Source organism: Salpingoeca rosetta (assembly GCF_000188695.1).
Source record: "Salpingoeca rosetta unplaced genomic scaffold supercont1.6, whole genome shotgun sequence".
In the NCBI taxonomy this organism is placed as follows: domain Eukaryota; class Choanoflagellata; order Craspedida; family Salpingoecidae; genus Salpingoeca; species Salpingoeca rosetta.
Genome location: NW_004754928.1, coordinates 1055702 through 1069308, shown reverse-complemented (window position 1 = coordinate 1069308; position 13607 = coordinate 1055702). Strand labels below are relative to the sequence as shown.

At 57.3% G+C, this 13607-nt stretch overlaps 3 protein-coding genes across 3 annotated transcripts; 1 reads left to right on the top strand and 2 right to left on the bottom strand.

The window, feature by feature from the left end:
• Window positions 1-441: 441 nt before the first annotated feature.
• Window positions 442-6412, bottom strand: PTSG_02793 (uncharacterized protein; the record flags this gene model as incomplete). The annotated part of the gene is made up of 16 exons (XM_004996244.1): window positions 442-532; window positions 731-1251; window positions 1286-1503; window positions 1614-1864; window positions 1894-2177; window positions 2202-2495; window positions 2536-3108; window positions 3132-4137; window positions 4223-4420; window positions 4607-4791; window positions 4885-5121; window positions 5289-5468; window positions 5639-5706; window positions 5852-5936; window positions 6110-6164; window positions 6303-6412. The coding sequence occupies 16 exons, from the start codon at window positions 6410-6412 to the stop codon at window positions 442-444; spliced, it is 4356 nt and encodes a 1451-aa protein (XP_004996301.1).
• Window positions 6413-7097: 685 nt separating this feature from the next.
• PTSG_02792 (uncharacterized protein) lies at window positions 7098-8381 on the top strand (the record flags this gene model as incomplete). The annotated part of the gene is made up of 1 exon (XM_004996243.1): window positions 7098-8381. One exon carries the CDS (start codon window positions 7098-7100, stop codon window positions 8379-8381), a length of 1284 nt encoding a protein of 427 aa, XP_004996300.1.
• Window positions 8382-9014: 633 nt separating this feature from the next.
• Window positions 9015-13059, bottom strand: PTSG_11923 (uncharacterized protein; the record flags this gene model as incomplete). The annotated part of the gene is made up of 4 exons (XM_004996242.1): window positions 9015-9719; window positions 9863-10328; window positions 10805-12457; window positions 12991-13059. 4 exons carry the CDS (start codon window positions 13057-13059, stop codon window positions 9202-9204), a joined length of 2706 nt encoding a protein of 901 aa, XP_004996299.1. The 3' UTR covers window positions 9015-9201.
• Window positions 13060-13607: the final 548 nt, after the last annotated feature.

The window sequence follows — 13607 nt, the reverse complement described above, 5'->3', positions numbered from 1 at the left end:
ACTCGACTTTCATTGCCCCGTTCATACACACGTGAATTTCATTTCCGTTCACAACAACTGCCACGGTTAAACTTGTTGGCAACGCGCACACTCAATCAAGAACGAGTGCGCGGAGTGCAAGCATGTTTCCACTCACATAAGACACAACAAAGAAGAAAATTAAAGATGGTTCAACAGTCCTACACACACACACACACACACACACACACACACACACACACACACACACACACTACACTACCGACATCCCGTGCCCCCTGCCGCCGGTGCAGAGGGGCTATCTCGCGTGGCATACCGTAACAGCGATAGGACAAGGCAGTGTTGTCTCATGCTATCCGCTCGACGGTTGCGCCGTATGGTCACAAACCGGATAAAGGACCCAGGGCTCTCAACCACCCTATTTAAAGGAATCACAGGTTCATCCCCGGGCGGCGGCGATGATTAATGTGCAGCGTGTGACATCATCGTCAAGCAGATGATGTACTCCGGGTAGCACATGCCGTTGTCGTAGATGACAAACATGTCCGTATCGCTGTCGAAACCGCGAGCGGAATCGTACAACACGCTCCCAGCAGCAGCAAAAGCAGTCGTGCGGCCACCAGGACTCTCAGCACCACCCGAGGTCCTTCACCAGCAGCAACTCGGCCACTTCCTTCTCCTTCGTCACCACCATGGCGAGCAGCAGCAGCAGGCAACGTCATTCGACTGCGGCGCCGATACATCGACATACACGCGCCGCTCGCTGGTGGTGTCGTTCTTGTCTTTTGCGCTGCCCTCGTGGTGGCCATACTTGACAGCAAACGACGGGTCGTGACTGAAATACAGGCCGGAGCCAAAGTAGCCCTCAGCGCTGGCGTAATTGATCGTCAGGCCAAGCTCGCTCTTGCAGATGACGTGCAGCAGGCGGTGCGCAAACACGATGTTGTCGTCATCGTCGCCAGAGAGCGGCGTAATGTCGTTGGGCAGGCTTGGTGGCGCGGGCCGCCAGTGCACGCGGTGCACGCTCTCCAAGTACCGCTTGAACAGCGGCACCTTCTGCACGCGCTGCACGCGCATGTTTCGGGGGAGAAGCGGCTCCAACTGGGGGCGCGCACACACACGACCCAGCTCGTCCTCGCTGGACACGTCAACAAGCAACTGGCCCTTGCGCATGTCCCAGCGGTCAGGAAGCTCAAAGATGGCCTGTGGCTCCAGCTTCGACCGCTGCTCGTCCACCACCCGCCGCACGCTCAATCTCAGGCGCAGGTCGTTCTTGCGCATGCCCACGTGCTCCACTCACGTACACCCAGTGTTCCTGGAGGTCCACCGTGAAGTAGCCGTCAACCACTGGATCTTGAAGAAGAGCGCACCGACTTCCAGCGCGGTACTTGTTGAAGGCGTTCTCAACCAGCAGCGTCGCGTCGTGCGTTAACCCGTTCCATGCGGCCTTGTTGTCCAGCTCCGCATTGGAGGGCGGCACCGTGTACGTGGGCCCCGTATACAGCCACGTGTGGATGGGGTCAGCTGGCCGGCGCATTCAGTGCGCTGCGCTACAGGTCCTCATACAGCCCGCTGCCCACCTTCTCGCCATTGTACTTCTCAAACGGCTGCTTAAACGCCGACAGCGTGCTCACGTCCTTGGTGATGATGGCCACGCGGATGGTGTCGAAGAAAGAACGTGCCGTCGCGGTCCACCTCGTCAATCACCTCAAACAGCGGAAAGCGCCGCACCCGAGCGCGCACGTGGCGAGGGAGCGGATGTTGTTGTCCCGCGCCGTCGTCAGCAGCGCGCGGTACGCCGTCTTCAGGTCCGCAGCCGTCTGCGCCACCGTGCTGCCATGCCAAACTCGGGTGCAAAGTTTGGCGCAACCACGTGCAGCACGTGCTCAATGTTGGACGAGAGGGCCAGCGCACCGGACGTGGTCACGCGCGCCTCGTTGTACCGCAAGGGGGCCGCTCCTCTCGGCGTTCATGTCGCGGTCGTTGGTGATGCTTCCCTCGCGAATCTCCGCATGCAGCTGCACCGCGAGCAGCGTCTCGCTGATGGTGTGGTACTGGTATGGCTCCACCTCCCACACGGCCTGCTTCACCTTGGCCGGGAACAGCCTCTCGTACGTGGTCAGCAACATCACTTCCGACGCCGCCACCACTTCCATGCGCGGGCCTTTAAGCACGGCGTGGGCACTGAAGTTGACAGGCTGTCGCCCCTGCCAGAATCATACACACCCTTTGCTCGCTGTTGTGATGTTACTCCTGCGTGCGCGGCTTGCGCCATCGTCGCCAGCAGCAGAAGGAGCAGAAGAAGCAGTGGCAGCAGAAGCATTTGCAGTTGCCGAAGGAGCGCCCGTGCTTGCGGTATAACCGGCATCAGCACCAACGCCTTCTTGCGCAGCCGCTTCAGGTTGCTGTCCAGCAACCAGCTCCTTGGCCACGGACATGGGCACCTGGCACACGTACCACGTGGGCTGGATGTGGGCGATGGTGTGGAACGTCGACTCCGTCGTCGGGATGACCGTCTGCATTACATCGCACCAGCCAGCCACCATCCATCCACACGTTGCGCTCAGTGGGCGTGCCAATCACGTCCTGTGGCGCAATGTAGCTCACCACGTCGTCCTTGCTGCGGCACACCGTGCGGCCGGCCTTGGTCAGGTAATTGAACAGCTTGCGCTTCAGGAAGGTGAGGTCCGCCTCGGACATCTCCGGCACGTGCGACGTGTCAATGACCGGCAGGCCGAGCATGTGGCACATGTAGTCCTTGAGCGTGTCCTGCACCGCGTTGTCAAACGCCGTCAGCTGCCGCTGCATGCCCTCCACGGTCATGGGCACGCTTGAGGCGCACGCGTCCCTGTCCTCCGCGCTGGGCTTGCGCACATACACGCGGAACTTTCGGGCCAGCTCAAGCAGCTGCGAGTCCAGGAAGCGGTATTGCATGCCCGTGACGCTGATCGTCGTCTGCGACTTGATGTTGGCGCCGACGGTGCTGTTGATGTAGCTGAGCCCGCGCTCCCTGTCCTGGTCCAGGTAGTAGTACAGCGAGTACTCCAGCAGTATGGCGCCCCGCCGTCCAGGTCGCACGTGTGTATAAGCGCCTGCTGGGGTGCCACGGGTGATGCGATGGGCGGGATGCTGGTGACGGGTGGCGGCCGCACAAACTCCACATCCCGCATGGCCCCGTGTGCCGTGTCTGCGTAGGGCAGCAGGCCAAGCGTCGGGTAGCGGACCAGCTTGAAGCCGTAGTCGTTCAGCACGTGCTCCATGATCTTGTCGTCGCCCAGCACGCGGTCGCTGCGGGCAAACGGGCGGAAGGCGGGCGCGAGGAAGCTTGCAAGCAGCTTGGCCTGCGACCACACCAGCACGGCAGTGCTGCCTGTGAAGCAGATGTGGTTGCCCATGGTTACAGCCGCCAGCACATCAAGGTCCTTGGCCACGCTGCCCTTGTTGAATGCGTCGACGAGGTCCGACAGGAGGCCGCCCAACTTGGGGTCGAGCACTGCCACGTGCACGTCGTTTGGGTAGCACAGCCGCGCCACAAACTTGTGCGAGACAGAGATGGCAAACTGTATCTTGCGCACGCACGCATGCGCCGCACGCGTGTCTGTCGTCTCCAGCACAAACACGCGCTGCAGCGTGGTCTCAGAGGACGCGCCGCCGCTTTTGCTGCTCTTGCTGTCGTCGCTGCCAGCATCGCCGTCTTTCTTGTACTGATGAGGGTCGTGCACAGCATTTGGCATCGCATCAGCATCGTGTTCCTCACTACCACCTCCACCCTGCTGCTGCTGCTGTGCTCCTTGTTCTTGTTCTTGTTCAGCCATGCGCGTGTTGGCAAACGGATGGATGTGGGACAGCGTGTCCTTGAGGGACTGTGGGATGGGCACAAGCTTCGCCTTGCCGCCAAAGTTCGTCTCAAACGCCTGCACAATGTCGCGGCCTGTGGTGGGCTTGCTGCGCGGGGTGCAGGTGACAACAATGCGGTGCAGCGGTGCCTGGCGCGCCTCCAGACGACAGGCGCTCGCTGCCGTGTCAATGGGTAGTGGCAGCAGGCTCCTGAACGTCTCCTCGCTGTCGGCAACCACGTCAACGCTTGCACAGCACAGGTCCGGGAAGACCTGCAGCGACTGGACGTTGACGCCTGCGCGCTCCAGCGTCGCCTGCACGCTGCGGTTCGTGTCGGTGGGCCAGGGCATGGCGGCAGTTAGGCCTTTTGACGTCACGCTGCCTGGCTGCCTCGGTCAGATAGAACGTGGTGCGCTGTGCCTGGCCCGCAACAGGCGCCGGCGTGGTGGATGTTGGTGATGCAGGGGAGGAGCACGTGGTGCCTTTGCCCTTGCTCTTCCAGTTCTTTGCCTTTGGGTCTGGGAACACGTTGAGCTTCGTGCCCAGCACCTCTCGCTGGTCGTACAGGCGGACCATCAGCTCGGCACTCTCCCGTGACACAAACCTGTTGCAAGGGGGAGGGGGTGGTTGTTTGGCTGGTTGAGGACGTGGTTGAGGGAAGCGCACGCGTGCTCATGCAGAATGGAGTTGCAGGAGCATCTGTGCACGCATGCACATACACACACACGCACACACACACACACACACACACACACACACACACACACACACAAATGCACACATCGCCTACCTGAATATGTCTCTGACGCGGTGACTGTCCGGCTTGTACATGTGAGAGTGAAAGCCGCCGTTTGCCTTGGCGAGCGAGGGCAGCACCTCTTCAATACCCTCGGACACGGGCTCAACCCACACGGACCACAGCTCGTCCGCCATCCAAGCGGGGCAGTCCGGGTCGCGGCGGGCCGTCAGCTGCACCTGCCCAATCGGGAAATTCCAACATTACCACGTTACTACCACCCCACCCATCACCACCATCACCTCCAACCAGTCAGCAGCAGCTCACCTGACGCGGGCAACCCGCCCCTGATGTTCGTCCAGTGGCGTGATGCTGATGACGCCCTGCTGCTTGCCAAGGAGCACGCGCACCAGCTCAAGCATGCCCGTGTGGTGCACGAGCACGTCAAACGGCCCAAGCGACGCCTCATCAACCTCTCCCTCGTCGCCATGTGCCGGTGGTGGTGCTGCTGTTGTGTATGGCTCCAGTTCGCGGCCCACTGCCGGCTGCCGGGTGAATGGTTCGCACTGCTGTGCGTGGTCGTGGGTGATGATGGGTTACGAGAGGTAAGAAATGTTGAGAAGGAGAAGCATCGTGCCTTGGGGACGCTGCACCCGCCACTGGTGCCCCGTTCCCAAGAGGAAACATGAGCTTCTTTCAATCCTCTCTCTCTCTCCCATCCTTCAATCCAACATACGCACGCAAGCCCATGTGCACCTGTATCGGGGGAAAAGTCGTTGAGTGGGTCATCCGTGGTGATGCGCGCGTTGATGCTGAATCCGCAGGTGGCGATTGTGTCCTGTTCGAGCTCAATATCTTGCAGAGTCGCGCCGCCAGCAAGCATCAGCTGCGATTGCACAAGGTCAACGCCAGTCACCTGGTGGAGAGAATAAAGGAGGGAGAAGGGAGAAGGGAAAGGGAGAAGGGAGGAGATGGTGGAGGAAGTGTCAGTGAGGTGGGAGGAATGAAGCAGACGAGTACGCCACAAACGTCAAAGTGGGCAAAGTACCATCAACAGTGCTGCTTCAACAGACCACCACAGCTCACCATCTCCGTGACGGTGTGCTCGACTTGGATGCGCGGGTTCACCTTCATGAAGTTATGACTGCACCACACTATTGCGCACGTTGGGTGGTTGATGTGAGCGTTGGGGCAGGTGCGATTATGTTTGTCAACACCAAAACAGTGCATGCACGCAACGCAACACAACACCTACATCTCCACCCCAACACCCAACACCACACTGCTACACCGGCTCACCGGCCATCGGATGTGTCGACGAGGAACTCGACGGTGCCGGCGTTGCGGTGGTTGATAGGAGGGAGAGGCCAATCGCAATAGCGTCCTGAGGGCGGGAGAGGGGGGGAACGTGAGAGGGAGGGAAGTAGCAGACGTGAGAGAGAGGAGAGGAAGAGGGTTGAGTGACGATCACAGGTGAGGTGCGTTTGCTGTGACCGAATCACGCACACATGCGCGCACACACACAGACACACACACACACATGCACATGAGGCAAACCTGGCAGGGCTGTTGGCAGACATCGAAGGCGCGGGGAAAGGGCAATCTCAACCACCTGAAAACACAAATGGGATGCGCGTGCATGGGCATGAGGGTGAGGATGGATGTAGGTGATGATGAGTGTTGATCACAGCAGTGGTACGCTTCTTACAGACACACACACTCTCTCACTCACACACGCACACACACGCACCCCTTTTGTTCCTTGGCGATGCGGACAACGTTGTCGAAAGTGAGGTAGGCGGCAATGGGGGCTTTGACGGTGCACAGCATGTACGATTCATCAGCCTTGCAATGCGGCATAGATCTGCGACAAGACAGGAAGCGTTGCAGGCAGGCAAGTGAGTGAGTGTGTGTGGAGGGGGGATGCTTGGAAAGGGACGCAGGATCGAGTATGGGGAGAGAACGATCGAAAGACAGGGAGTCACACACTCGCACGCACGTACGCACCTTTGCATGAACAGTGTCATCTGCGGTCACGGTGTCTGCCTCCTTTACATATGTTCAATTCACGCCCTTCCTTTGCACTGCGTGATAAAGCCGTGGTGGGGGTACAACACAGCAAGACACCGACATCGCGTGCCGTGTGTGCCGTGTGTGCTCTGTCCTTGTCGGTTCAGTGATGAGCTGATAAAGGTAAGGAAGGCTGAGGGAAGGAAGGAGGGCTGAGAGATGGATGGATGGATGCGTTTCAACGTGCTCCTTTCCACAACATGTACACACACAACAGTGAACTTGTTCGTGGTTGGCTGGAAATCCAATGCACGATTCCCAACAATCGTCCACAACCACAACCACCCAAAACGCCACAAACAAACCAATCCAATCCTGTCTCCTCTTCTCTTGGTGCTGCACCTGTCCTGCCAACAGACACCACGAACGAGGAAGGAGGAAGGCACACTTAACTTCTGCTCCTTCTCCTGTTCTACTCTTCTTCTCCTCTCCTCTTCTCTCTTCTTCACCCACTCGGAGTACGATGAAGAGAACGATGGGGTGCCTGCAGGCACGTGGGTTGCTGGTGCTCCCCGTGCTGCTGCTGGCGGCAGTATGCTTGGTGCCGTTCATCAGCAGCGTTGCTGGAGAGGTGACGCTGGTGGAGGATGATGCGGGCGCGTTTCACATCAACACTAGCGATCCAATGAGGCAGCCTGTGTTTGTGAACGGGGTTGATGTGCACGAGACGCTCAGCATGTTGATGAGCACCGTGTCGGCGCAGCAGAGCCTCAACGCTGCACAGCAAAGTACAATCGATGCACAACAGAGCGCAATCAATGCCCAGCAGAGGGCGATTCACCGTGTCCGTGGCGAAGCGTGCGCTTCCAGCGCCAGCACGTTTGGGCAGCTGGAGTCAGCAGGAAACAAGTGGCTTGGGGGTGTGCTGGCTAACAACGGCCTGATCTACGCAGCACCACACAGCTCATCCTCCGTGCTCATCATTGATCCAAGCACGAACACCGTCGACACAACCACAATCTCCGGACTCGGAACTGACCTTCGTAAGTGGGCAGGTGCTGTGCTCGCAAACAACGGCCTCGTCTACATGCTTCCGTCAAACAGGGCGGCCGTACTCATAATCTACCCGGACACTAACACTGTTGATACCACAAGCATCACATCGCTTGGTTCCGGTGATCAAAAGTGGTACAGTAGCGTTTTTGCGAGGAATGGCCTCATTTTCGGCATTCCGTACTCTGCCACGTCTGTGTTGATCATTGATCCAGAGACAAACACGACAGACATCACCACGCTGTCCGGGCTGTCGACCCAGCTGTACAAATGGTATGGCGGTGTTCAGACCGACAACGGCCTCATCTATTGTATCCCCGTGACGGCTTCTTCTGTCCTCATCATCAACCCAGAGTCACTGACAATGGACCTTACCACCATCAGAGGTTTTGGTACGAACGGCAAGTGGTTTGGCGGCGTTCTTGCAAAAAATGGTCTCATCTACGCCATACCAGGCCGTGTTGCAACGACACTTGTCATCAACCCAGCCACCAACGCCACCAACGAGCTCGTTCTTGCAGAAGCAACCGGCTCCCCAAGGTGGATCGGTGGTGTACTCGCACCCAACGGCAACATCGTTGCCATCCCCTACTACTCGCCATCAGTGCTCATCTTCGATCCAACCACCAATGCCGCCGACACAACAACCATCAGCGACCTTGGTGGCGACAGAGAGTGGTGGAGTGGCGTCTTGGCTCAGAACGGTCTCATCTACTGCATTCCATCTTACGCTGAGTCCGTTCTCGTCATTGACCCTGGCTGTTGAGTTGACATGCCTTGTCCCTCCTCCCCCCCCCCCACGACTCAAATGCCCTTCCCTCCACCCCCACCCCTACATCCCTTTTGTTGCCCGTGATGTTCTCTTCCCTCGTTGCCTCCTGTGACACACCTTCCATGCGGTGCGAACCCGACCAGTGAAAGAACAACCACAGCACTAGTCTTTGTGTGATCTCATTGTTTCCCATTACGAAACACGTCGTGTCATCACCCCCACCATCCCGCAGTAGTTCCTCCCAACCAAACACACAACATCAACGAACACACCATCATGCTTCACCACGGCACCCGAGATCAGTGTGCTCTGCCCTCTGCTCAGCTTTCCCCAGCAGCCGCTGTTCAAGTACTTTGTTGGTGTGGAAATTGGTTGTCTGCCGCGTGCTGGATGCACATGAAGACATGAAGCAACAAGCATGACACACAAGGCGCAGCAACAACAGCATGCAAACACAGTCAAGTGTGCTCATACATCCTAACATCACACTGTTGCATTTATTCATCCATCAACTCACTTGCAACTCACAAGTAGAAGCGCCAATGCAGCGATGAACAACATAAAGGTCGAACTGGCACAACAACCAAAAGCAACAAGCAACACAGCACACAGGACAGCAAGTGCACGCAGAACGTGGCATCAAATCGGAAGCGAAGCCACAAGACACACGAAAACACACAAAGTGAACTCACGAGGAAATAGCACAGGTCGTGTCAAAGCACATGCGACAACACAAAGATGAGCACAGTAACGAACGCGCACAGTTTCAAACAAGTCTCGCAACCGATGATGACCTCGCCTGCCAGCCGACCAATTAGCAGCCGGGGTCAATGATGAGGACATTCTTCGCAAAAAACGGCACTGCATACACCAATCCATTGTCACCGATTACACCCTCAAACCACTTTCCTCCTCCCTTGAGAACCGGAACTGACGTTGTATCAGCCACGTTCGTGCTTGGGTTGATGATAAGAACCGATGAGGCAGAATATGGGATTCCGATGAGAAGGCCACTTTGAGCCAGCACCATATCTCGCCATTTGAGGTTCTTGCCTCCAACTCCAACGATTGAAGTTGTATCGAGTGAGTTTGTTGCAGGGTTGATGATGAGCACACTTGCACTGCTGTTCGGGATCGCGTAAATAAGACCACTTCGTGTGAGCACACCACCATTCCACTTTCGTTCGCCCTGAGGGAGATTTGAAATAGATGTGGTGTCAATGGTTTTGGAGTCTGGGTTGATAATGAGTACAGACTCTGCCGAGCTTGGAATGCAGTAAATGAGGCCATTATCTGCTTGAACGCCACTGTGCCACTTGCCACTGATGGTGCCTAGACCAGTCATACTCGTGTTATCGGTGGTATTTGTGGTAGGATCAATGACAGAACAGAAGGTGAGTTCCAGGGAACGCCAAACACGAGCCCGTTGTCGGCAGCAACTCCTCTGATCCACTGAGATCCAGTCGCTAGGCCACCGAGAGTTGTCGTGTCCACTGAGTTTGTGTCCGGATTGATGATCAGCACCGAGGTCGCATGGAAGGGAAAACCGTAAATGAGCCCGTTTGCAACAAGAACACCACCCGCGTGAGATTTAATGCCTGGGTATCCAGAAATCGTGGTTGTATCAGCCGTGTTGGTGCTTGGATCGATGATGAGCACTGAGGCTGCGTTGAACGGTATACCATAGATCAAGCCATTGTGGGCCAAGACTGCGCCAAACCAGGCTCCTGCACTTCCAACACCAGCGATCGTGGTCGTGTCCACCCTCGGCGGCACACCCATTGCACAAAGACGGTTTTCGAACACGTTGTTCTTGCCTCGCTCTTCTGCAAGCATCCTCGCCTGCGCTGAAACTGTACTTCGCAACGACGCAATCTCCTCGCCAACGTCCACTCCGTTGACAAACACGGGCTCTGTAAGCTCTTTGGTTGTGTCAGTGTACTGTGGTCGATGTCGTGGTCAAACAGTAAAACAAAAGAATGAACAAGACGAACGTGACACTCGCACAAAAGGGCATGAGCGGGTGCACAGAAAGAACAAGCAGGGAGAAACACGAGTACGAGAGCAAAAGCCGTAGGGGCTTTAGACAAAGGAAAACGAAAACAAAACAAAGGAGGGTTGCCACGTAGCGTGACAACAAACAAGCCAAGAGCAAAGGATACTGCTAAGAGCAATGCAACACTGCGGAGCAATGAAATTTGGGATGAGGTGGGAGAAGTGGTGAAAGACATGCGACAAGGCTCGGTCACGAAAGACGTGTGAAAAGAGTAGTAAAGAAGTGGGACAGAAAAGCACTGTCGACAGAGTCGACAAGTGCTTACACTCACCCTCCCCCTTCAACTAACCACCCTCTCTTCCTTTCAGACAAAACAGTCAACATTACAAACAACCAGCTAGCTGGGCTGGACTGGTCAAACGGCCGTGAGGAGCTCCGGGTGGTCGTTGAGGTAGTCCTGGAGCTGGTCGCAGCCTGCGACGTGCTTGGTGGGCTCCCAGGTCCTTGCATCGGGTCCGTACCCCTCCCAATCCACTAGGAACTGGAGAGTGCGGTGCTTGAAGCGATGATCGAGGATCTTGTTGACGATGAACTTGACGTGGCCGTCGTGCACGATGGGCCGCGGTCGGTGTTGGCGCCTGCTGGCGAACTTGCGTGGGTTGGGGACGAACTTCTTGAGCTTGCTGCAGTGGAATACCGGGTGACAACGGTATCTTGACGGTAGCCCAAGCCGGAAGGAATCCGGCCTGTCTTGGGACAGGACCACGAAGGGTCCCAGGTATCGGTGTCGCAGTTTCTTGCTGGGGCGTTGTCGTTCCGTGTCGCTGAGTACGGCATCCGCGAGGAGGAGCACCTTGTCTCCCACCTTGATGTCGCAGGGTCTGCGACGCTTGTTGTAGTGGAGGGTCTGCAGGTCCTGTGCCTTGGCGATGTTGTCCTTGGCTGCTTGCAGTCGCGACCGGAAGTCCTGTATAAATTGCTCGGCGCCCGCAGACCTAGCGGCCGTTGGTGAGGAGGGGGCCGCCAGATCCAGGGGCGTTAGCGGTTGTTGGCCGGTGTCCAGCTGGAAAGGAGAGAAGCCTGTAGTCGAGGAGACAGCAGCGTTGATGGCGAACTCCATGGCCGCTAGATGCGAGGGCCAGTCCCGCTGTCCGTAGTTGACTGCCGACCGCAGTGCCTCGCGCACCACCCGTATCTGCCTCTCCGTCTGCCCGTCCGTCTGCGCATGATCGGCCGATGACATGTCCAAGCTGGTCCCCGTACAGCGGAACAGCTCAGTCCAGAACGTGGAGGTGAAACGAACGTCTCTGTCCGAGACGATGTGTGCCGGCACCCCGTGTAGTCGCACGATCTCCTTGAAGAAAAGCCGCGCTGTGTCCTGGGCCGTTGCCGTCTTGGTCGTCGCAAGCAGGTGGGTGCGCTTTGAGAGCTTGTCCACGACCACCAGTATGGCGTCCAGTCCGCCGTCAGTGCTGGGCAACCCGGTGATGAAGTCCATGGATACCGTGTGCCAGTTGTGTGGCGGCACCGGCAACGGGTGAAGAAGGCCGGCCTTGGCTCTGGTGTCGTACTTGTTCCGTTGGCATTGGTCGCAGGACGCCGTATACTTGATTGCATCTTGCAGCTGGTTCGGCCAGTAAAAGCGCTGGCTGACATACAGGTGCGTTTGAGAAGCTGCTCGGTGTCCGCGGGTTGAGGCGTCGTGGGCCTCCTTCAGGATCTTGGTGCGCAGACGGTTGTCTCTGGGGACGTAAACTCGCCGTCGCTGTTGCTGGGTGAGGTAGAAGATGCCCTCTTCCTCGCTGAAACGTGGCTGCTGCAGGCGCTGGCGCTCCCGGCCTGGCATCTTCCGTGTTGCTTGGCGGATCTGCTCCAAAAGGGCGCTGGTCGGCGACGAGGTTGAGATCGTCGCGAGGTTGACGTCCATGAGGTTCCTACTGAGGGCGTCAGCCACCTGATTACGCTTGCCTGGGATGTACTGGATGTCGAGTCGTCCAAACTCCGACAGCAGCTCCATGCCATCGGGCGTGTCTCGGCTTGATGTCCTTCTGCGTCTGGAGGTACTGCAATGTATCTGTGGTCGGTGTTGATGTCAAAGTCTGCTCCGTAAAGGTAATGGCGCCACTGTCTCAAGCAATGGACAATTGCCAGTGCCTCCTGTCTCTGACGTCGTATCTCTGTTCGGCTCCTCTGTATCGTCGCGATTCGAAAGCAACCCGGACGGCCCTTCTGCATGAGGACTCCTCCTACTGCTGTCTCCGAGGCGTCGGTCTGCACGACGTATTTCTGGCTTGCGTTGGGGTAGGCTAGCACAGGTGCTGTAGTGGTTCCACTCCAGCATTCCCTACTTCCGAACCACTACTACTCCACACCACTCTTTTCATATACACAACATCAACCACTCTTGCACTGGCACCTATACTTGCACTTGCCTATTGTCTGTGTTCATTTATTCTTGCTGAATCAAGTCTACACCCCAATATACATCTCCTACACTTGGTCTACTACACTTGGTAGCGATATCCTTCGATCCCCACCTTGAGCACAGAGCAAGCACACACCAACTCAGCTGCAAACACGTACCTGTACTGCCTTTCACAATGTCACAGCGTCGTTCTTCTCCACGCCTGGCTTCGTCAGCATCGTCTGCGCCAGATGCCTCTGCGTCGTCGTCATCAGCGACGTCGTCTTCCGCCTACGCAGCGCTCACCCCAACTGTGGGTCCCTCATCTTCGTCGTCAGCGCCATCAGCTCCTGTCGACGCCGGTGTTCAATCTCTTGCTCGCTCGGCTCTCACCCGCATCACGGATCATGATCCTGCCGCGATCGTCTCCTGGTTCCAGACCTTCCGTACCTGCACTCAACTTCTTCGTCTTCCCTCTGGCCCTGACCAGATCCGCCTCGCGACCCTGTACTTTGACGGAGCTCTGCAACAGTGGGCACGCCATTACATTGAGGCAAACCCAGATGCGTCTTTTGATGAGTTCGAAACGGCAGCAACAACGCACTTTGCAGACCCAAGCAAGCAGTGGCGAGCATTCCAAGACATCGTCACTCACCGTCAACGTGGAGCTGTCACAGGCTACATCGCGTCTTTCCGCCGTTCACTCATCGATGCTTCTCCAGCAAAGCTCGTCGACCTGCAGATCGCCGCTTTCGTCGCCGGTCTTAGGAACGACGACCCTCGCCGACATCTGAACATCAAGCAGCCCAAGCACCCTGGA